At 50.4% G+C, this 22,463-nt stretch overlaps 8 protein-coding genes across 8 annotated transcripts; 6 read left to right on the top strand and 2 right to left on the bottom strand.

Moving 5' to 3' along the window:
- Positions 1–1,353: 1,353 nt before the first annotated feature.
- Positions 1,354–2,432, top strand: BP5553_04398 (uncharacterized protein; the record flags this gene model as incomplete). Its single annotated transcript, XM_032013021.1, has 2 exons — positions 1,354–2,295; positions 2,343–2,432. 2 exons carry the CDS (start codon positions 1,354–1,356, stop codon positions 2,430–2,432), a joined length of 1,032 nt encoding a protein of 343 aa, XP_031869621.1.
- Positions 2,433–3,197: 765 nt separating this feature from the next.
- Positions 3,198–3,940, top strand: BP5553_04397 (uncharacterized protein; the record flags this gene model as incomplete). Its single annotated transcript, XM_032013020.1, has 3 exons — positions 3,198–3,422; positions 3,539–3,787; positions 3,839–3,940. 3 exons carry the CDS (start codon positions 3,198–3,200, stop codon positions 3,938–3,940), a joined length of 576 nt encoding a protein of 191 aa, XP_031869620.1.
- Positions 3,941–4,977: 1,037 nt separating this feature from the next.
- Positions 4,978–5,666, top strand: BP5553_04396 (Uncharacterized protein; the record flags this gene model as incomplete). Its single annotated transcript, XM_032013019.1, has 3 exons — positions 4,978–5,040; positions 5,105–5,253; positions 5,369–5,666. The coding sequence occupies 3 exons, from the start codon at positions 4,978–4,980 to the stop codon at positions 5,664–5,666; spliced, it is 510 nt and encodes a 169-aa protein (XP_031869619.1).
- Positions 5,667–6,727: 1,061 nt separating this feature from the next.
- Positions 6,728–7,072, bottom strand: BP5553_04395 (Uncharacterized protein; the record flags this gene model as incomplete). The annotated part of the gene is made up of 1 exon (XM_032013018.1): positions 6,728–7,072. One exon carries the CDS (start codon positions 7,070–7,072, stop codon positions 6,728–6,730), a length of 345 nt encoding a protein of 114 aa, XP_031869618.1.
- A 3,856-nt stretch (positions 7,073–10,928) lies between these two features.
- Positions 10,929–11,657, top strand: BP5553_04394 (Uncharacterized protein; the record flags this gene model as incomplete). The annotated part of the gene is made up of 1 exon (XM_032013017.1): positions 10,929–11,657. The coding sequence occupies one exon, from the start codon at positions 10,929–10,931 to the stop codon at positions 11,655–11,657; it is 729 nt and encodes a 242-aa protein (XP_031869617.1).
- Positions 11,658–13,058: 1,401 nt separating this feature from the next.
- BP5553_04393 (Uncharacterized protein) lies at positions 13,059–15,131 on the top strand (the record flags this gene model as incomplete). Its single annotated transcript, XM_032013016.1, has 3 exons — positions 13,059–13,125; positions 13,175–13,627; positions 13,678–15,131. The coding sequence occupies 3 exons, from the start codon at positions 13,059–13,061 to the stop codon at positions 15,129–15,131; spliced, it is 1,974 nt and encodes a 657-aa protein (XP_031869616.1).
- A 4,292-nt stretch (positions 15,132–19,423) lies between these two features.
- BP5553_04392 (FF protein) lies at positions 19,424–21,142 on the bottom strand (the record flags this gene model as incomplete). Its single annotated transcript, XM_032013015.1, has 1 exon — positions 19,424–21,142. One exon carries the CDS (start codon positions 21,140–21,142, stop codon positions 19,424–19,426), a length of 1,719 nt encoding a protein of 572 aa, XP_031869615.1.
- A 366-nt stretch (positions 21,143–21,508) lies between these two features.
- On the top strand, positions 21,509–22,436 carry BP5553_04391 (Proteasome subunit alpha type; the record flags this gene model as incomplete). The annotated part of the gene is made up of 4 exons (XM_032013014.1): positions 21,509–21,532; positions 21,586–21,770; positions 21,822–22,240; positions 22,294–22,436. 4 exons carry the CDS (start codon positions 21,509–21,511, stop codon positions 22,434–22,436), a joined length of 771 nt encoding a protein of 256 aa, XP_031869614.1.
- Between the last annotated feature and the right edge of the window lie 27 nt (positions 22,437–22,463).

Raw genomic sequence — 22,463 nt, 5'->3', positions numbered from 1 at the left:
TCACCTGACCCCATACATTCATTTGCCTATATATGTGAGGCTTTCACCCCATAGTATTAGGCTTCTTAATCAATTCAATTATCCCATTCCATGACCCATTCTGACCAATCAATTACCTGTATTAAGTGTACCAATATGGGTCCCATTAATCAACAGCTTTCAACCTCCTAGGAGAAGCCGTCAAGAAGTTGGAACATGAAAACTTGCCAGAATAGCACCTTACCAACTAGACGCGGCAACAGCTGATGGGATTCCTGATATAGTGGCATCACGTATGCCCAACCCCCCCTAGAAGGTTGATATGCATTATAGGGTCCACTTGGAAAGAGAATCCCCGAACTTCCCTCCAATTTTAGTCACAATTAGTTTCAGTGTTTCATTAACCATCGCTCACCTTTGATGCCTCGAATGGTGTTCAGCGGGTGTATTCGGAATGGCGATACTCATCATTTCGGCCACACGGCTGTTTAGATGCTTCTGCAACCGGTAATAGAAGATATGGGCATCAATGGAATAAGACCTACTCCGTATAATAAAATAATCAGTAAGTTAGTTTGAGGGACTCCATTGTCGCCGTCGCCGAGCTACCCTATTGCTGTCGCTCTGCATATCAATCGTCGGAAAGCCACAAGCTCTGAACGCTATTAGCAAACATAGACGAGGGTTTGGGCAGGCGCAATCGGAATATCATTAGACGCGTCCCATCGCGTTCTTACAAAGTGTTTGGACGTGTGGTCGCGAATACTCGTCACAGCACGCGACTCTTTCGCGATGAAACACAAAACAATCTCTGTGAGCCAGTCGCTCATCACGTGTGTGAGGCGCACGAAAACAGAACTAAAGAGTCATAATTTCGTGGTCAAGAACAGTCCCTTTAAGAGTTGATGGAGAGCAGTCACTCACTGACTTGCAAGACGAAAAGTTGTTCGGTTCCCTTTGAAACTCTCCTTGAATGTCGCAGTCATTTTGTATCACGTGTCACGCTAAACCCCCCTTTTCCGATTTCGTTGTTTGTTACAGGCAATACCAAATCAGCATAATCCTCTAAGCTGATATTCTTGGGTGTTTGCATTAATTTTGATATATTTTCAAATATTGTATGTGATTATTCATCATTCTATTATGCTTATCAGCTCTCGCGACCGTCAACGCTTCACTTTCACGTTGACACCTGCTTTATTCTTCCGGAGAAAGAGGAGATTCAACTTCCTTACCTAGATTTTATATGGCACTCAGTGTACTGACCCCCATGTAACTTCCCATAACCAACACACTCCATACTCAATTCCTTCATCATTTTCTCGAACATCCAATCTAATACCTTGCTAATATCGCCTAGTATTAACATTCGACATGCTATCACCAGCATCTCCATCACTCCTCGCTATCCCACCCGAAATCCTTCTTACCATCATCTCGCACCTCCCCACCTCGAATGCTTTCCTCCCTCTGGTTCAAACCTGCCGTGGCCTTAAAACCTTTTTCTCGACCAATGCAGCCATAATATGCAATACACATATCACCAAATACCATTCATTTGTGGCTTCTATCTTAGATTCGACTTTTGTTCCTGGAGAAGACGGCCAATCCTGGCTCATTCCAATGCACTCGATGGTCTTGCCAAGGCAGTGTGCAATCTTCGAGGATATCCAGCTACCCACATCCAGACAAGACATTTCAAGCCCAAACATTGTTTCCTCGGCCCCAAAACGGGTCCGTGTGACAGATGCTGAACTCCAGCTAAGAGCGAAAATGCGACTTGGGGTTCCTGGACCGATGTATCTTAGCTTCCTTGAGACAATGGGCTGGGATCTTCGCATGCGCCTAATCATGTTTCGTAATAGTAGCATATACGGTCTCCATCTGGATGATACTCGGCTTATGCTGCGAGACGATGATCGTGAAAAATATGCTGATGAAGCAGAGCATATTGAGTATTTTGAATGGGCAGTGGAGCGGTATGTCACAAGGATATTCTGGTCCAAGTGTGGCCGGTTTATCAATGATTTTATGATTCAAACAGCTCAGGAAGGAAAATCCGGTGTTGCAATGAGAATCTTGCAAGGGGTATGGGATAAGCGGGGCCTGCTGAAAAGTGAGCTGGGAAACATACTGGGGCCCAAGCGTGATGTCGCGGAGTCAAGAGGCCTACTCTTCGGTGAAATTGAGAAGATGGAGGGGGAGCTGTTAAAGGGTGATTCAGAGAGTGAGAAATTCACAAAATGTTTGCTTTGGTATTATGGGCGATCAGGGGTACTTGGATTTCGGAGCCAGGAAGCCTATAAAGCCCAAAAGGTAAGAACCATGGAGTTTTAGTTGTCCATAAGACTAACATATCACAGCCGGGTAAACTTCGAAAACATGCCTGCGATGTGAAGATGGCAATAGCGAAGGTAGACAGCCTGACCCATTTCTCTCCAGTTGTCCACTAATATACTTCAGGTCAACAATATTGCTGTCCGCGCAAGTATGAGGGAGAGGTTTGGGCAAACAAGCGCCTCAGTTCGGAACGCCCTAAGGCGCTGGCGGTGTACTGGAGGCTTCCAGGTACTGGACTGAATGGATGGCTCAAATTTGGGCGAGAAAAGTGATTGATATCAAATAAGGCATCGGAGCATGGTAAATGGGAAGCTAGCTTGAGACCTATGTAGGACCTAACTTCCTGGAGAAGCGGGGGCAAATATGAGCATGTACGATGGGTATGGATGCTAAGCGCTACTAGGAAGTGCTGGGCGCTTCCTTGGCTATGCGTCTCTTATTCTGCGCCATGTATCGGCGTAGAACAAAATTAAACAAATTTAAGGAAATAGAAGGAAAGAAATCCAGCGGGCTCAGTGGCTCAAAGTTAAGGATTGATTAATTATATAGATGTTATGCCCTATATCATGTGCAATAGCAAAACTTAGCTTAATTACCCCCTTGACATATTAACATCTTTACCCACGTCCATGAACCTCGTTATCCATTACATGAATCCCCATTACCAGCGGAAATGGAGGGCACTGAGATGCTAGTCATATTGGAGAAGGCAGAGGGTTGAAATGTGTTGGGCCCATCGAGGACTGCGACGGTCGTTAGAAAAGTTGCGATTGTTGTGAGTTGAGAAGATGGCTTTACGGGGACCGTCTGGAATGTTAACCACAGAACGAGTGGTGTGTTGATGATAGCTCTTCTAATGTCCAGTGGGCAGCGCCAATATGGCTGCGCTACATTTAGTCTCGTTAGAAACTACTTATATGCAGCAGTGCGAGACAAGTCGGGAAAATTCGCAGGAGCGGGGGATAGGGTTGTGGTGGACGTTGCGCAAAACCGCAGCGGCTGAGAATTGGGATAACTGCATCATGGTGAGGCAACCATTTGGATCCTCTGGTTACGTGAACATCATGGTTGGGGTCAAAGTTGGTATCATAACAGGAGTCAAAGTGAGTACCACTGGAGTAGTGTCGATGCAAGAGCAAAGCTGAGGAGATTTGGGATCGATTAGCACGCGGCATTGTGGGACGTACTTAGGCAGGTTGGCTGTGTGTAGCCTTAACAGGACCCCATCAGTCGCGGATCTCGGATGAATTGGCGGAGACAGCTATCGGGTTGGCAGCCGAGTGCTGAAGCCGTCCTAGCTGACAAGGCTGGAGAGATCACCGCGCTGTTGGTTGAATTGATGGGACAAATTGGCAGCGTAGCAATAGAAGTCGTCATGGCGGAGATGCTCCTAGTCGCGGTCATAGTCAAGGCTTGCGAGCAATTGGCGATATCTGTCATCTGTGTACATGGAGATGAAGTGTATAAAGTGTGGCTATGCAGGTAAGAGGGCGCAAAGGGGCTGGCTGACTACCAGCAGGAGGTGTTGCCAGACGCTGGTGCATACAAGGCAGCAATAGCAACTGCTATGGGAAGGATATTATGTTCCAAGACATATGTTGGATTAAAAGAACGCATGTAAAGAGACTATAGAGTAGGAGCAGTGGTTAGCTGTAGGAAAATAGACAAAAAGAGACAGGCAGAAGCTGTCGCCGAGCACTGAGCGGAATTGAAATTATAATCGCAGGAGTGCCCTTGAAGCAATGAATTGGCATGATTTAGGATATGCACTACCATGTGACTTGAGGAATGGAGACAGTTTTGTACGAGGCTTGATAAATCCAGCTCGATATATTGGCGCCTTGCATGCCTAGTGTACTTCGTACCGTAGGTAAACATCAAAGGAAGAGGTTAAAACATGGGACCAAGGAAAACAATACCTGCTAGAAAGACATTTGGGAGGCTGGGAGTAGCCCTAAGCCTCGGTAATCCGTAGTGTACCATTTTGGTGGCTGGTCGAGGGCAGGAGCTTCATCAAGGTACGTTGAACGTCAAGTTAGCTCGCAAAGGAACCGGGAATGGGAGCTGCAGCGTACTTTGTTTCGCCGGTAGAATGGCATGCCTTTTCACTTAAACAAGACGGCCTGGAAGGCTAAGAAAACGTATAGGCGATGCGCAAAATGAAGATGGAGGAGGGGGAGGGAAGGGTATTTCAAGTTATCTTGGTGTACTTTTTATATTTTGTACCCAACCTGAGGTGGTACCTAGGTCCGTTGCACGTGCCTCGTAGTAAGCTTTTGCCGAGACCTGAGGCAGAAACGATATTGATGTGCACTGACTTCCATTTTCCCGTCTCGCCCGTGTATTATTATTCCCTTCCCATCATTAGAATACCTACTTCATACTTGTACAAATACCGACTATTTATTGCGTACCTCCTCGTCTTCCTCAGCTGCCCTTCTTCTTTTCAGCGGCCCCCCATATCGCCTTACATTCCCGTTCTCTTGTCGCCGCCTCTTGGGCACTGTCCGCTCCATCCGCTGTGTGCCATCGCCATCTGTCCCCATGACATGACGGCGCTGCAAGAGCCGTAACTTTGGGAGCGCCGGAGTCGTCCATTGCCCCAGATCCATTCGTGTACACGGCGCAGCGATCTTTCGTCCTTATCCCTCCGCTGATATGGGCGCCTGCTCCTCCTGCCTTGGTCGCGACACCGGCCGTGATCGAGATCTCTCAGACGAGGTGCGTTGTCTGGCCAATATCAGTATCCATGGGACGGTCCCTCTGCTAACGGCACCGCAAATAGGACGAGAGCGCCAGACTCCTCTTCGATGACGCGCACGCCAATCAATATGGCAGTTTCGGCGAACACCATACCGGCGCGGTTCCCGCAGACCCACAGGAAGTCCAGAGAGAGACTGAGGCCCTGCAGAAGGTCGTAGCACAAACATCCAAGTACGCTTTGCAAATTGCTACCCACTGCCCGAAAGAATACCTTGTGCCCGCGCTAGCTCACCACCGCCCCTCTACGTGTATGTGAAGTACTTGAAAGCTAATTTGATGCCGGCAGCCGTCTCGTTGACATCTTTGCCATGGTTCCGCAGACCGGCCCTTCTCCTGCGTCGACGGTTTTTCCTGCTCAAGACGCGAAGATACTCCGGTATCAAGACGTCCTCGCGGAGATGTCAGCTCACGACCAACCGAGCAAGGCCAGACAGGTGTCGGCTGAGAACACGCCCAATGTGTCCGACGGCTGGATATCGGAGGACGATGATGGGGAGGAGATGAAGCGGTATAAACCCGTCAAATCAGAGGGCATCGGGCCCCTTCTTGGAGGGTTTGCAGATGCAGAACCGGCCATGGGATAGGCATGGCTGCGAGTAACAATACTGGGAGACTTGTGTGTTGCACGGCGTTGAAGGCGCTCTGTGGTGGTTGCAATACCCTCATAATTGACCTGCTTTGGCCGCGAAGTTGGGGATGGATAGATGGATATTGGGATTTGACTGGACCAGCTAAGCGTAATTTGACTATGCGTTGTATCATTCAAGCATTTCCTTTGTCAAAAGCGCTTGTTTACTGGCTGCTGGGTCGTTCGACGGAGCCTATCAAATTGCCCTCGTGCTTTGCAGTCAGGCTGCGGCGGATGTCCATTGAGGGTTAGCCACGTCCGCAAATTCCACCTCATCTCAGTCTCTTCACACTCGTCTCATAAAGACCGCCGCATGCCCTTCCTTCTGTTTCTTGTCTTCCCTCTTCCGCTCTCTCGTCCGCTTTGCTTCCTGGGCGAACGTGAACGAGGCTGGCTGCCGAGTGCTGGGATCTACAGCCGCAAAGCGCAGACTTCGTCATGCCTCAGGCTAATCTGAGTTGCATCTCCGGCGCTTATTATTGTTAACAATTCCTCGTATCGTCAGCAGAACAAACAATCCATTTCACCGCGTACCCCCGTGGCTCTCTCGCAATCCGGGCCATGGGCTGCTGTCACCACGATAATAGATGTCTGATCTATATGTCCTCCTCGTCCTCCTCGTCGCCAAACCGCCTCGACCCGAGCTCGTCTCGACAGCAGCAGCGTAGCTCGAGCCGCCGCTGTAACAATCCCTAAGCGCCCGGCAATCGTCTGGTTCAGATCCTGAACTTCTGGGCGCGGTCTTCATTGGGGGGTTAGACAAGCTACGGTGTCACATTCGCCCTCGGGGTTCTTGGGAACGTTGGAGTCGTTTCATCGTTACACTTAATGCTACCTCATCAGAGACGATTACATTCCGCTGTCCCCAAACCAGTCATTCCCAGCGCCGCGATCACATTACAGATCCAATTTTCCCCCAAAACCACGCCAAAGAAAATTGAGAGCCAACGAAAGCATATGAAACGAGATGAACGGCCATCTTTCCTGTCCTCCCTACTCATCGTTCCAAATGCCGCATCATCTCGTTGTGGTCTGGGCCTGGCCGCGCTGGTAGTGGAGATCTCTAATCTCATATTCCAGCTGGGCAACGGTGTGTTGCGATGCTTCGATTGAAGCACCCCGTTGGTGCCCACGCTGCTCTTCCTTGATCCACCGCCTGATGCGCTCCTGCTCCTTGAAAACACGCCCCTGCTTAGTCTCAATCTTCAGGCAAAGCTTGCATTTGTCGGCCACTGGGATCGTGCTCATGACTAGTTTCATGCCACAAGTTTCGCCAGTGCGATATTCTTTGGAGCAGTGCTGGCGAAAGTTTCCCCACTTAAAGTCTTTGCAGGCCATTTGGTATTGGTCGTAGAAGCACATGGTGGTCGAATCTGTGGGTCTCTGTTTTTGTCAGTTGGGCTCATTTTTGACCACGTTTGAAACCAATTCCAAGCTGGGGCATAGGAACTCACTGGATGGAGTCGAGACTTTGGGGTTTCTGCTAAGAAGTGATGTGAGGGGCGGGCAAGACAGAGTACTTGGGTGTCTGAGCGCTGATTATATGTTGGACTGGTTTATGTTCGAGAAGAGAGGAGAGTATCATGGATGTGTGGATGTGAAGAGTGATTGCTGATTCTGTTGCATAGCTGAATCTAGGGCCATGAAGGGGGTATTTATACACCCGGGCAGAGTCAATCACCACGAACGGCAACACCCTTTTGGCGCCTATACGCGTTCACGGTTACGGTATTCACCTCGTTCCCCGGCCTTCCCTCTCCCGCCTTTGTATTCAGGCCAACAGACAACGCATCTTTCAAGTTCTGCCGTTGCCACCTAGGGCTTCCCATCTCGCCAGGGCGTGCCATTCCCCGCCGTGACAGCCATTTCGTTGACCACCCTGCAAATTCCACACCTTGGGCCGATCACCCACTCATGGAAGCCTTTTTTGGCGATCTGGCCCTGTTGAGGCAATGGGGCCATCATTTCGATAGGGTGAAAGCTTCAGGTTGGCTGCTGCCAACACATACCGGCCTCTGTGCATATTGATCGAGCTCCTGCATACTCTCGGCACATACCAAAAGCGATGCCTTTCGATCACGTTATTGTTTGTCGATCCACCGCTTTCTTGGTTCTCATGGCCGCCACCGTTGACCCCTATCGCTACAGGAGGACAAAATGAAGATTCCGCGGGGCCATCCTGTTTGTCGATGGGCACGGGATAATCGGTAGCCTTGGGCGAGACCACACGCTTCACTGGGCGGAAGGGTTCGCCTTCCAGCATTACCAAACAAACCCCTCAATTCCCTCTGCCTTACCCAACCGGAATGAATGGAAAATCAGCCGCTTGTCCGATTTTACCTCGCCATGGAGGCCTGTTCTCGGGACCTGCGGTTAGGCTTGTCCGTTTCTTTCGAAACAAGTTCTATATCAGCAATACTATCACCCAAGGATTTTGCCATTTCGGGCCGCGGGATACGTCGTGTTGGTGGCTGTCAAACATCAACATTAGCCCCGTCTCGTACTCGAGATATTGGACCTTGAATCTGCCTTGCCTGGGCAAATGTCCTGGTTTGTGGCCCGGAAGTCTGCTGACTGCTAGCCACCGTGGAAAAATGGATCTATCTTATGCAGCCCAAGTGGCCCGCATGCATTTCGTGAGGAATGCCTCAAGCTGCATCCGTGATATACCTCTCTGCCTTATTGAGCACCGCGCAAGGATAGATATGATGCGTTGTCAGTGGTGCTCTAGGGCAAGACCAGCCCTCCTCTATCACTCTGCATGGAGATGACACGCTGGATACGGTTTCCGTAGATCTCTACGTCGACTTGCCACTCGCAGTAGTTCTGATGACAATTACGGACAGCCATGCTCTTCGCTAAGATGTTGGAGGCAAACTTTCCAATAGAGGTCCTACTGACGTGGCGAACTCACTTTGGTTCTTTTGTTAGGCAGTCTTAGTTGAAGGATGCTAAGATCCAGCTGCAATGCACCCAGACCTTGAACAATTGCCGGCATTTTTTTGATCATAAATTGTATTTCTATCACATCAGCTAAGGTGTTCTCAAGCCTGTGTTAGAAATTAAGCAGATATACAACTCTTGCTAGGATCAACCGTAGCTGAGACTCTCGTTACGTGTTATTTTTACAAGATTAGAACGGCCTGGTGATCTCCTTTCTGTTTTCCTATTGCTCAATCTCCATGGCCTGAGCGTCGTGGCATCCATGAAGGCAACATTTAACGGTGGCAAAAGCTATGCAAAAGCTGCAGTCTCGTCACATCAGCTCTCTGCTATTTCAAGATAGCGAAGCTAACAGTTACATTTCGACGCGGAGCTCTTCTGGCCCAGAGTGGAAGCTGACTTGGATCAAGGGTTAACGACCACGGATTTGCCCCTGTAACAAGGGCGTTTTAGGACACGGATGTAGGGGGTTGGGGATTCGGTGAAAGTGTCGACGACGATTGCCTGATGCAGGAGACCTGATATGTTGGAGACGGAGCATTTGGCCCCTAGCCGATGTTTACAAACAATCGTACCGCTGCTCAGGAATCGATAGGTGAACAGGTGGTAAACAAGGCCCCCTTTTCGACCAAGCGAAGGCATCGTGTCCGAGGGAAAAACAAAAGCGTCAAGTCTTTGCTTTCATGATCGGTATCACAAAGCCTCACTCGAAAACTCATAGAAAAAAGGATATTTAGGAGACGTCGAAACACCGACGGGTGTGGTGTCCTGTCCTTCGGGTCACCTTAAATCATGTGCTGAGTTATCTCTGCGAGAGTGCGGGGAGTTACTTGTGGCCGATCCTCCAATCAGGGCGACAAATTGCAGAGTGAGAGCTGTGAGGTGTGGTGCAGCCTCACGGTTTCCCCCAAAGGGCCGTCGCCATGTCCCCATTGGCAGATCGGCTGCGGGAGAGGCTGTAGCAGACAGCGTTGGTGCTACCAGCGGTGGTGGGGCTTCGTGAGAAACGACATGCTCCGTAAAGGGGGCGAGGGTGCGCGAGCCTGTACTCCCATTTAGCATCATGCCGGGCGCTTTCGAACGAGGAGAGCTGGCTGGCGGGCTGCTGCCGAGACGACCCGCCCAGGGGAAAGATCACAGCAGTGGCAGATAGGACCGATGGATGCGAGGCCGCCTGCGGGCGTCACTGTGAGCGGCCTGATGCGATGTGATCGCAGGCGTGTTGATGTTGCGCTGCAAGGCGATTACCACGCAATGCGCCGCGATAGTCCACCATGGCCGTCTGGCGGATCAGGACAGGCCAAGGCGGGTGAGTAACACCATGTGCAAAGACTCAATGAGATACGTCTACCTTATGAGGGGTTGTGTTGGCCCGCTGGTGGCCCCAGGAAGCCTATGACCGAGGGGGGTTGAGGGAGTGAGCTGGCGAGAATATCTGCTTGGCTCGGCCTCGCGCGGGCACGTCAGGTCGCCTGCGGTCGCCTTCGGTCAGCCTTGACTTAGGGGGCCAATGAAGAGGAATCTGATCTGCATTTGAGGCTCTGGATTTGGACGCGTTGAGAGGCGGCCTTCGTGAGGCCCTACGTGGTCGTGTCACGGCCGGAACATCGGGAGGATTTGTAGAAGGGAGAAAGAAAGAGTCACGCCGTCAAATTCCCTGATAACCACAGTATTACACATACACGAGCACCTACCTTAGGTACCTAAGGTATAACACTGTACTGTCTTGACAACATAGGTAAGGTAGGTACCTAGGTAACTTGCAGTATAATCTCTATGGCGTATCACGTGATCATAACATGGAAAGTGGGCGGGATGGGGAACCTAAAATCTTCGAGATTCGAGGAGCTTTCCCGGGACCGAAGTTCGAGTTGTGGCACTTCCCTCTCTTCTCCTTGCTCTGTTTTAAGCCCAGCTACGAAGTACCACAGTAGTAAACTGGCTGAACCTGATGACAAGTCGCGGTGCTTGCAGCCAGGAGGACCAGCGATAGGGGTGGCCAAAACATGTTTGTTTGCTCGCGGGGCAAACAACCGTCTCAGCCCCCTGGGTGTGTGACGACGACCACCACCACGTACTTCGTACTTCGTCCAACTTGATACAGAGGCAGTTGGAGTATTATATCGTAGCAGAACCACCAACATTAATACATGCCTCTTTATTACATTATCGGAACATACCTACCTGCCTAAGTACAATACTATCGTTATCTCCTACATTGCTAACACCACCGCGACCGCAGGCCGGCGCATCGCACCACACCGTGCAGCACACAATGACTTCGCCGCTCAGGTTCCCCAGCCTCCCCTCCGAACTCCTCCTTCACATCCTCTCATATCTCGATATTCCGGACCTCCTCTCCCTCTCCCGAACTTCGCACACGTTCCGCACGCTCTCTCTCGACCCGCTCCTTCACATCACGCGCCTCCACCATGCCTCCCTCTCCCTCGCCCACGCCATCGCTCTGCGGCCATGCCTCGCGGAACTGATGGCCCACCGCATCTACATTACACGCACCACGCTCGCGGCACGTCATCTCGGGCGGAACTTCATCAAGATAAGACTCAACCGGCAGCTGCTCAAGCGGCCGAGCGTGGATGAGCTCGTGCAGCTTGGGGTCCTACCGCGGGAGTGCTATTCCAAAGGGAGACAAGGTGGCACGGGGGTGTGGCTTGCGCCGGGCCTGGTCGAGGTTAAGAGACGGGTTGAGAGGGAGCGGGTGAAAGATTGCTTAAGGGGGTGGGTTGACGAGTGGAGGAGGAGGGGATGGGAGAGACGGCGGAGGGAGTTGGAAGGACGTGAGATGGAGGCGGAAGGCAGGCCAGATGTGAGGAGGCTAGTGAGGAGGTTTACGAGGGAGAGGGATGGAGTTGCTCCCGCGAGGAATATGCGCTGGGGGCGTGCGGCCGTGCTTGCAGAGCGTAAGGAGGCTCCTACGCGGGCGAAAGTGTCTGGGTTGAGGAGATTCTGGGAGAGGGTTGACCAGGAGGGCGTTGGCTCTTGAACTTGGTTTGCAGACGTCCTGACTGGAAGGTTGGAGGCTTGGGTGCCCTGCCGGGTATGGGTGAATGCAAAGGTTCCTAGCTGTTCTGACAATAATACTGAAGCTTGATATTTCTGTTCGCTGTCCTATCGCGCCTTCAACTTGCAATTAGCAGTTAGCAAGCACAGTAGCCTAGCTCTTAGAGCAAAGTATCTCGAGGGCGTTGTTCGAAGAGCAGACAGACATACTCCGTGCTATACTCTGTAGTACTACGAATGGCTGGCAAAGGGGGTTGGGTACTGCGTCAAGTAAAGCACCTGAGGTAGGTAAAGTACAGTGGTACTCGGTGGATTGCTTGAGCCTTGAGCCTTGAGCATCAGGCGTATTGTTGGCATACAGCTTATCTAAACCTTATTTATACCTGGGTAGGTGCGTACTGTACCAACTGCACGTACAGTAATAAATTAAGAGTGATACGTACATGTACTGTACAGTACTCGTATCCCTTGGTAGTTGGTGCTTGGTACTTGGTGCTTGGTACTGTAGGTAAATAAATACCTACCAAGGTAAATAGCGCAGTTTGTGGATTTGTGGAGGGTTGTGGAGGGTTGTGGAGGTGGCTTTGCACACGGTTGTTTCATATTTCGTGCGTCCTCGGCGGGTAAAGTATATATCCTCCAAAGTTACCCGCTGATTGGCTGCATCCTCTATCAGCCAATTCGTAGCCTATCAGTTAGCCGCACGGCCGTTAATGGCCCAACTGGGCTAGCCGCCGCGCTGCGACACGGCGACGCCAGCGATCAAACACCGACCGGCGCCCGCCAATGGTCCAATCACCGCCGAGTGCTGCCCCCAGTCCCAGCCTCGGCGCGCATACGGCTGCTGACTACTCCGTTCTCCCCCTGTTCCAACTCGGCGACTCCTGGAATCCTTCGACTACTCCGGGTCCGGCTCCAACCTCAAACTCCCAATCTCCATCCTCATCTCCATCCTCATTCTCAACAACCATCCCTCGCCGTCGCCCTCACCCTCGCCCTCACCCTCGCCCTCACCCTCGCCCTCACCCTCACTCTCACTTCACCTTCGTCGTCGCCATCGCCCTCCGCCCTCCACCCTCGCTCACAAACCCGCAGCCCATAGTCACATATACCCGCAGGCGGAAGATGACTTGCCTGGGCGATTGATTCGACGCGACAACTCGCTGCACATCCACTCCTTTCAACCCTCCCACGCAGCACAAAAACGATTCGAGGCGTCCATCCTCGCCCTCCCCCCTCAAACATCCACCTTCATTTGACTCCTGTTCTGGTTGCTCTGGCAGTACCGAAATACATCACCTTTTAATTCTCCCCCCTTTCCCCCCCGCCCCCGCTTCCTAACCCGCTTTCCGCACGCTCTTTTCCCTCCATTTCCCCCCACACAATGGGTTGCTCAGGCCGAGTCAAGGCCGACGATATCAGACCCGAACAGAAATGGGATTTCATTGCAAGTTGGCCCCAGTTCCCTCGCAGTTGAAAACGGAACAGATGGAGGGATAGGCAACCTTGTGCTAACGACTGATTGGCAGAGTCTCAATGATTTCAAGACCACCGGCTGCTTCACGCCCTTTGCGTACGGATACCTCTGGGTATCGCTGCTCATCTCCCTGGCCGTCTACGCCATTGATACCTTCACCGCCGTGAATCTGCTCGCCTTCAACAAGTGGTCCGGTGAGATCCAGCCAAAGATCGATTTCGACATCTCCAAATGGATCTTCTCCGCCTGTATCATAGCCTCATGGGTCAATCTCGGCTTCGAGTATGTTCGAGCCTTGCGCGTGGTTAAGAGGGGCGCCGTCGCTGAGAGTTTCTTGGATACCTTGGCCGTGCGGATACAAGCCGTCCGCCTGGGAAAGGATAGGGGATACAAGCGCTTCTTGGTCTTCGCCGAGTTGACCAAGAGTAAGAAGGGCGCCGAGTATGTCGCTCTATTCACCTATTTCTCTTTCCAATGTGAGTATGCCCAGCCTCGATTTAGAACAACGACTAATCCCGCCTCCCAGCTTGGATCCGGATCATCTTCTGTCAAGGGCCGCGGCAAGTCGTCAATGCCGTGACCCTGTACGCTGTGTTTGAAGCAAAATTTGAAACCAAGAACGACGTCGGCTCCACCCTGCTCACTTTCTTCAAAAACATTGGGCATCTCGCGGAGCAGAGCCATCAGCAGGCGGTTGTCCTTTCCGGAATGGTCTTTACCCTTGTTGTCTGGGTTTTTGGCGCCCTCTCCCTCCTGCTCGCCCTTCTCTTCTACGTCTTCTTCCTCTGGCACTACATCCCCAACCGGGATGGCGGCTTATCAGGCTACTGTGAGCGGAAGGTTGAGAAGCGTCTGTCCAGAATCGTCTCCGCCAAGGTCAACAAGGCAATCGAGGAAGAGGAGCGCAAGCGGCTGAAGGCGGATGTCAAGGCAGCCAAAAAGGGTGAGAAGCCACAGTTCGGCCGCCAAGCGACCTTGCCGACTCTCTTCGATCCCAAATCAGACGACAAGCTCCCACAGATGCCAATGCTGAATCGCAATGATACGATGGCAACGTTACCTGTGTACAGCTCTCGTCCAGGCACGCCGAGTGGTCAACCTACGCTTCCAGCGTTCGAGCTCGACCAGCTGGATCAGAAACGCCCCTCACCCACACGAATTATGACCGGCTCGTCCAACGCAAGCTATGCATCCAACGCCCCATTGGTGGGAAATGCGTCCGAGATGGGGTACGGCCGATCTGCTTCCCCCGCTCCAAGCTTGCGCACTGTACCTCAGCTAGGTACGAATGGGTATCCAGCTCAGCCGCAGCGAACGATGACCTCGAGCTCGAACAATAACAATGGCCAAGGCAACCGTGGCCCACCTAGTGGGCCATCGATGATGCCGAGTGCATTTAGTGATAGAGGCTACACCCAGAGCCCGGTTTCATACACAGAAGGAAGAAATACGCCGGCCGCATCATTATCGAATAGCCAAGGAAGCGTTGATGGTTATGGGCGTCCCATGCCTCGGGCCGTAGGTGAGTTGCGGTCAAATACGCCGCTTGGCCCTGCGCCGTCAATGGGTCGACGGACCCCATTTGATCCCAATGTTGCACCTGGCCGATCATCCCCGGCACCTGGATCCAACTACGGCCGCAACTCTCCTGCACCAAATCGTGATAATATCGGCCCCACGAACGGCGGATATCAGTCATTCAATCCCGGCATGCGGAGTGCGTCGACTGCTCCAGCATCAAACTCAATGCTTGGCCCTGGCCCTCCGCAGAGAAATGCGACGGATCCAAGTTCACGGGGACATTCTGGAGATGGGTACTACGGAAACTCCGGACCGCAGCGGCCCGGTACGGCTCAAAGCGGCCGGGGCAATGTCGGAAACCAGATCGCCCGGCTTGCGAGCCCTGCACCATATAATAACGGTGGTAGTCCTGGCCCGTCGCCAATGGGATTTAATAGCCCAGGATATAGAAGAAGTTGAGGGGAATCGGATGTGCCGCAGATGCTTGTACTATACATTTGAGGCATTGGTATGGCGGGAGTGGAGGGATTTATGACCTGAAATGATTAACCGAGCGAGCGAACGATACCGGGCACTTTTCCCTTGATCCTATTGTATTTATGTGTTCATACCCTTTGGAGCGTCTTATGCAAATAGTTGTTCTTGAGGTTCCACCGTCGTCTCTGAGCGAGGATCTGAACAAGAAGCAGTTAAGCAAGTGGCATGCCTTTAATTACTGACCTCGAATTCCTCTCATTGATAGTTCGAATTGTGTTTATTAGTTGATAATTCTAAGTCGATTATACAGCTACGGTGCATAGAGCACACGCAGTATCTAGTCCTTGGGCCCGCTCAACCAATATGATTACCAGTTGTTAGCTAGCACTTAGCCTAAGGCTAATGTTCATCGCCTCACTATTATCTCGCACTTCCTTCATACCTAAGCTGGCTTAAGGCCATCGCCCTTATAAGTCTCAGCGAGGGTCCAATTGAAATTGTCTAGACACATTTGAAGTAGGCTCAATTTTTCGCATGTCACACAAAGGACAATCGACCCATACTATCGGCGCGGTTTAAATTTTGGACCTGCTGTCCAAGCATATCGATGGTTTAGTGGCTGAGTATATCCCTATAATTTTACTCACCCCTCAAAATCTAGTTCTAATTGTTCTCAGACGCAACGACTCCGTCCCTTTCCCTTGAGCGATTCTCAAGGCTATAGGCGAAGTTGCAACCATCTTATCCTCAAATATGCACCAGCAAGAATATCTAACGGCTATCGCGCAAAAGTAGAACCTGAAAAGTGCCTTCTTTCTTGACCTAGGACTCATCGCTAACTCCTAGGTCGTCCTAATCCGACCTAGACGTTCGGAACTGTGTGATTGAATACAATCTCGTTGCTATACATGCCATGGCAGGCCGATATGTGGTCGCCTGCCCGGATGGAGTCTCCTAGAAGATACATGATGTCATGGCGCCAGCCTTTTCATCATCACATTATGAAGTTCTACTTTTCCGTGATACTCTAGAGAGATATGTGTAAACAGGCAATGTGCTCGAGACAGTAACTTCGAGACGGGGCGATGTCCTATCCTTTCTCCTCCAGCAACGACACTCATCTTCAAAAATGTCATTTCCCAACTCCACTCCCGGACGACGAGGGGCCATACCTCAGCCTTCCGGTGTATGATTCGTCTCCCTGAATGGCAAATGTCCTGGTACCCATTTGTCAAAATTAAACGCTTCTTCAACCGACCTATTATTGGGAGACTTCATTCATCGATTTTGACCGAAAGTGGGGCCAGAGCCTGCTTAGACACAAATGTATTGTTCCCTCGAGCAAGGGTCCGTTTTAATATTTTGCACTTTACTCTTCGTGAGCAGTTGCAAAAGGGTGAAATGGACCTAACGAGGAATAATACGGATAATTAGCCACCGGAATGTTTTGAGCTTCTGAAGCAAGTTAGCAGATACCAGATTCTTTATTTTCTTCCTTTTATACTTTGGAAATGAGGTACTGACGGGCTCTGATGGCGCTAAATTATATGAAAGGCCGCCTTGTTGTTTGCCAGGGTCCTTTTCCAAACGGGCACTTGACCTCCCCAGTCGCACCCCCTCGCTGTACATATAAAAAACGCAGCAATGTACAGTATATCCAGCTCTAATGTTCCAATGCTCTAATTAATTGTCAATAGCCTTTCGCCGTATCCCAACCACAGGTGCTCGAATGCTTTGAATTCTGTGATCCTGAAAAGAAGAGGGTTTCCTAAAGCTACGACTAGATAATAACTCCAAATTTTGGCAAAGAGTTTGGAAATATTGTGCTTCTCTGACTGTGATTGAAGGCCAGGAAAACGGATAATGATGAGGACTAGGAGAAGACTACAGACCGAGATACCGAAAGTGAAGCCTCTTTGTGCTGTAGATCTATTGAGTGTGTCACTGTGTGTGCAGACGGATTTATGCATAGGGCGAAAGTAGATATCTCGTGCACCGGACCTCACAAAGCATGATTCTGTAAGATGTAGAATGAAGACTCCTGAATTTGGCCCTACTCTGGCATAATTACCATTGAGATATTACCCGAAACAGAGTTGGTAAAGAAGGTTGTTCCCTGATACCTAATCACAGATCAATGCTCAAACTTGAAGCGGAATAGAGAGCTTGAGGATGTTGAGATCCATTATGCGAAATTAATTTTGGTATGAACTAGTAAAAATCATTGTTGAGGTAAATGAGGCTTCACAATAGGTCAAGGGAGCGAGTAAGAGTTTATTGATTGATTTAATATAAGGAAGGGAAAGCCTGTATTATATATAGGCAACTATAGAGTGAATGGAATGTGCCGGTGTCCGTGTCTTTGATGCCGTGGTTGACCGTACCAAACATCTAATATTAGTACTAATTATAATGCCAGACCGGTGCTTGGACTGGTCGAATTGCTCGTATCACCCATTTAGGTGTTTGTGCGCGATCACCATTATCTGGTGGAGCCTTGACAATCATCTACTCGTATACAACTAAATGGCAGCAATGGTTAGTAGTTTCCTGTCACGAGTGTGGCTACCTGCGAATAAACACTTTGAGCTTGAATGCTTTCACATTAATTTGAGCCTTAACTGTCGCTAGCTATCATCCTATAGACCCTTTTAATTTATATTTTGCTTGATAAAGATTTGTCAAGAATCAAGCTAAATGCGGAAGCACGGAAGCCAGGTACCACGTACTTCGACAATAGATATCGCTCTCGCATAGCTGCAAGACACAGAGCCCAAAGTGTATACCTAGGGCTATTGGAGGACTTTTACAGTTTTGCTACACCTTGAATAAGACCTTAGCACGCCCCACGTATATTCCCATGATCAAATGAGCCATCAGTGTGATAATTTGGCCCAAGTCTAGTTAATGTGATGCAATCTGTTTTGTTGAAATTCGGAGTCTTGGCGTTTGTTTGATACACATCCGGGGAAGCGCAGGATGGAGATGCCAGAATACCGCCTGGTATATGGGCCTATTAGTATGGCCTCCATGGGGGACGCCTCCAAAAGGAGAATGGAAAAGGGAAAGGGGATATTGACCGGCGCCGGAATCTGAAATAGGTAGATTGGTGTGGGCTGGATTGAAGAGAGAGGGTTGTGAGTCCCCCGTTATGACCTAGTCCGGGTAGATGCAGAGTGACGGGCAGTGAACCCTAACGGACCGTCCTGCTGGAAATAGACTTGCTGGCCGCCTGGCACTTTAACCAAGTAGTATATAATTTTCGACATCTCCTATACGTAATTGGCTAGATAGAAAGATAATTGGGGGGGTGGGGGCGCGGGGGGATAGCCCTAATGAGGCCATGCCAGCAAAACTCGTTTCCGTAACACTGGGATAAGTTGGGATAGGTTGTGAGGGACAATAGGCAGGATTTAGGGAGACCAATGTAAAAGGGCCGGCGGGCTGCAGTGACCGACTTGCCATTTAGAGGACTGCTAGATAGGAGGGCAGTGAGGGTGAAGGGGTCGGCTGATATTAGGGAGACGTAGTCAGATCCAGCTGTCACTGCGAGAAGTAGTCGGGGTGAAAATATTGTTATTTGGGGAGGGGTGTTGTACGGATCTTGGCTGCTGTATGCTGTTTCTAGACGATATTTGTGAGAGAGGTTGATATATATTTCACACAGAATGATACCACCCAGAACTTTAGTTAAGCACTAAGCTTTGCGCTGCGTGACGCCCCAAATGTCTTATTCCCAAACAACGCACACTAGTTCCTTATTTGCGTGGTCGTAGATTGACCTTCGAAGTCAACTTACAGTATACGGCAGCAAGTTGGGTCGGATCTGTGGTCAACCAAGGCAATGGCTCGACAAATGGCTCATATATGGTGAGGAAGCCGGTAAGGATGAAGGGAGTTCGCATTGGCCATTGTGAGTGATGTGTAGCCGGGATAAGATTGGGCAATTATCTCCAGCCGTTAGTGTGGTTGAAAAGATAAAAATCGCCCCTGAACCCCTGGACAAGGGAAACCTAGGTACCAATTTGTGGTGACACATAGCCGTACATAATGTGGTATTCTGAGGAGTACTTCCACGTCGCCGATGGATCTCCGTTCCATTCTGGCCGGACACGATGTTTCTAGGTCACGACGGAGATCGTAAGAACATAAAATTCCGGTATAGGAACATGAGGTCGCCAAAAATTCACTAATAAGTATGCCATAACAACTCTGCTTCCTTGCGCGCCAGTGTCATCGGCACACAACAACATGGAGGTGGGACTTGCATGATCTTAAGCAGGGTTCCCAGCACCATCTTCGGCCATCAGGTGGTCTTTCAACCCTTTTTTCGTGACATTCATCGCTCTTGCAAGCTCTGCTTCCTCATCTCGCAACCTGCCTTTTCCGAGCTCCAAATCTCTTTTCTGGCGTCGTTTCTGTTCTGCAACACGTCTTTCTCTGTCTTCCAATGCCTTTTGCCGTCCTTCTTTATCCTTTCTCTCTTTTGCTGCCTCCACATCTTCTTGTTCAAAGGCAAACTCAGGTGGCGGAGGAAGAGTCGTGAGGTATGTTTCGATGAGGGGATCTCTGGTGGATGGATCGATTGAGATGTAGTTGATATCGGCAATCACCGAGGGCGGTAGGTTCGAGGCTAGTGTCGTGTTGTTCAGAGTTGACGAGGGTTGAGATTTCAGTAGGTCTAACAAGTCGGATTTCAAAGTCGACTGAGGAAGCTTGAGACGACAGATATGATCTCTATAGAACTTTTCACGGTCCCTATCTGACAACGACGGATCACGCATTTCGGGTTCCCTCTTGTATTTCCGTTTGAATTCCGGCCAATACAGTTTCGGGTTGGCATGATTTTGAAGAAATGCTAGATATGAGATTCTGGGATCCTTCTTCTCCTCTCTGGCGCGAAGTTCCCGAAGCTGTTTGATTTGTAATCGTGACCATTCTTCCCACACCTCTCTTCTAGCCTTCATGTTGGGGAGAGCGGTGTACCGAATATCATCCACCAACTTGCCCTCCTCAACCAGCTTCTCCCAAGGACTGTAGGGGTTTATCCCGCAATCATTTAACAGATCTTTGAACAAGGCAGCTGAATCCTCATACTTCATTTCCATGACCTCGGCATTGTCATTCCATTCCTCCATACCCCCATCGTCATATTCCCCGGGATCCAGGCCATATTCCTGGCCCATAGCAGCTAATTGAAAGGCAATATCGTCCTCGTTAAACTCAACTGGCTCCTCAGTAGCATCATCTGTCCGCTGCCGTTTCGTCGTATTTTCCCCATCCATATCTTCATCTTCATCATCTGTAACCTCGACTTCCTCGTATTCCGAACTGTCATCATCTCTCTCATCGCTACCGCCCTGGCCGGGTTGGTTGGTGAATAAGGTAGGTCTTGCAGCTGCTCCAGGGTCATTTGTTGTTCCATTGGTTTCGCTACCTTTGAGCAGAGCCTCAGCCTTCTCCTTTATCCTAGACTGGTCCAGCGCTAATATCCCATCCTTCAACTTTTCAGGTATCCGCCAATAACTTTGGTTCTTTTCCGTATTATAGACAAAACGGCGCCCATATTTAGTGTGCACCAAAACCCAAGGTTCGTGCCCAAGGATGGGGTACCTAGATGTTGGTTTATCCACGGGTTGCGGTCTAGACCCCCTTGGCCGGTCATGCCCCCCTCTACCATCTCTTTGGCCTTGCCCCTGGAACTTTCTTTGCTCGCCTTGAAATTGATCTGGCAGAGCGAGGTTGGTAGAAGCCGTTCCAGCACTTGGTATCGGCCCTCTGATAGCTTGATATTGTAAGAAACTCTGGGACGGATCTGACACAGCCGGCGGCGATGGTGCAATGGGACCAGCAGGAGGCGCAATGGGTCGTGTATATGTGGATTGTTTCGTGGCAGTATTGTAGTAGTAGGTGTGACCGGTGGGAGCTTTATGCTCTGTCCATCCTCCCGGCAAGGGAGCGGGCGCTGTTGGCCTATGCGTAGATTTCAGCATATTTGGTGCATGATATTTTGGGGGTGGTGGCGGGGAGAGGAGCTTTCTTTGATGCAGTGGGAGGTGAAGGTGAAGGGTGAAGGCGAGCATGTAGTACGTAGTATAGAAATGATTATTATTTCCAAACCTCACCAGGTATTCATCGGTATGAAGCCTCGGATGTAAGGCCGCCGCGCTACCGACGCGGTGCGTCGTCGTTGCTGGAGCCTCCGAGCTTCTCTACCTATATGCATATATCACTCCAACGAAGCGCGACATTCTCTTCACCTCCACACAATCACAACAAGATATCCAGAAGCGCCGCTCCTTCATACGAAGAGACCCAGTCCCACAGTATCTTAGCCTCCAAAGAAAGCTCTCTTCATAATGTCGAGAAGATACGATTCGAGGGTAAGCTCCAACAGCTTGTCGTCGATGTGGAGCTGCGCTGACCACATCCTTAGACAACTATCTTTTCCCCGGAAGGTCGTCTTTACCAAGTAGAATATGCCCTCGAGGCCATCTCGCATGCAGGTACCGCATTGGGTATATTAGCAAAGGATGGTATCGTATTGGCTGCAGAGCGAAAGGTGACCAGCAAGCTCCTGGAGCAGGACACTTCCGCAGAAAAGCTCTACATCTTGAATGAGTAGGCTCTCCGTCTTCATCTTTTGGGTCTCGGACTAATGGATCCCCCTAGCAACATGATCTGCGCCGTAGCCGGCATGACAGCTGATGCTAATATCCTCATCAACTACGCCCGCCAAGCCGCCCAACGGTACCTTCTCACCTACAACGAAGACATTCCCTGCGAGCAACTGGTACGTCGATTATGTGACTTAAAGCAAGGCTATACGCAGCATGGCGGTCTACGCCCCTTTGGGGTATCGTTCATCTATGCCGGCTACGATCCACAGCGGGAGTTCCAGCTCTACCAGAGTAATCCGAGCGGCAACTACGGGGGGTGGAAGGCCACCAGTGTTGGCGCAAACAATGCTAGTGCACAGAGTTTGCTGAAGCAGGATTATAAAGAAGATTGCGATTTGAAGGAGGCATGCGGGATGGCGGTGAAAGTTTTGAGCAAAACCATGGATTCGACGAAGCTAAGCAGTGAGAAGAGTAAGTTCCATTCTGCCAGTATACTATACCTATGTTACTGATACCCTTCGTAGTTGAGTTTGCTACAGTCGGAAAGACGAAGGATGGCCGGATCTACCACCACCTGTGGGGCGCCGACGAGATTACGACCTTATTGAAAGAGCACAATCTGGCCAGAGACGAAGGCGGAGTAGATGGAGATCGTATAATCAGCTAGATTTTTATTGTGTTTCCTGAAAGCCCG

Source organism: Venustampulla echinocandica (genome assembly GCF_003357145.1).
Source record: "Venustampulla echinocandica strain BP 5553 chromosome Unknown scaffold_2, whole genome shotgun sequence".
In the NCBI taxonomy this organism is placed as follows: domain Eukaryota; kingdom Fungi; phylum Ascomycota; class Leotiomycetes; order Helotiales; family Pleuroascaceae; genus Venustampulla; species Venustampulla echinocandica.
Note: the sequence above shows the minus strand (reverse complement) of the source record. Positions and strands in the feature narration are given on the sequence as shown.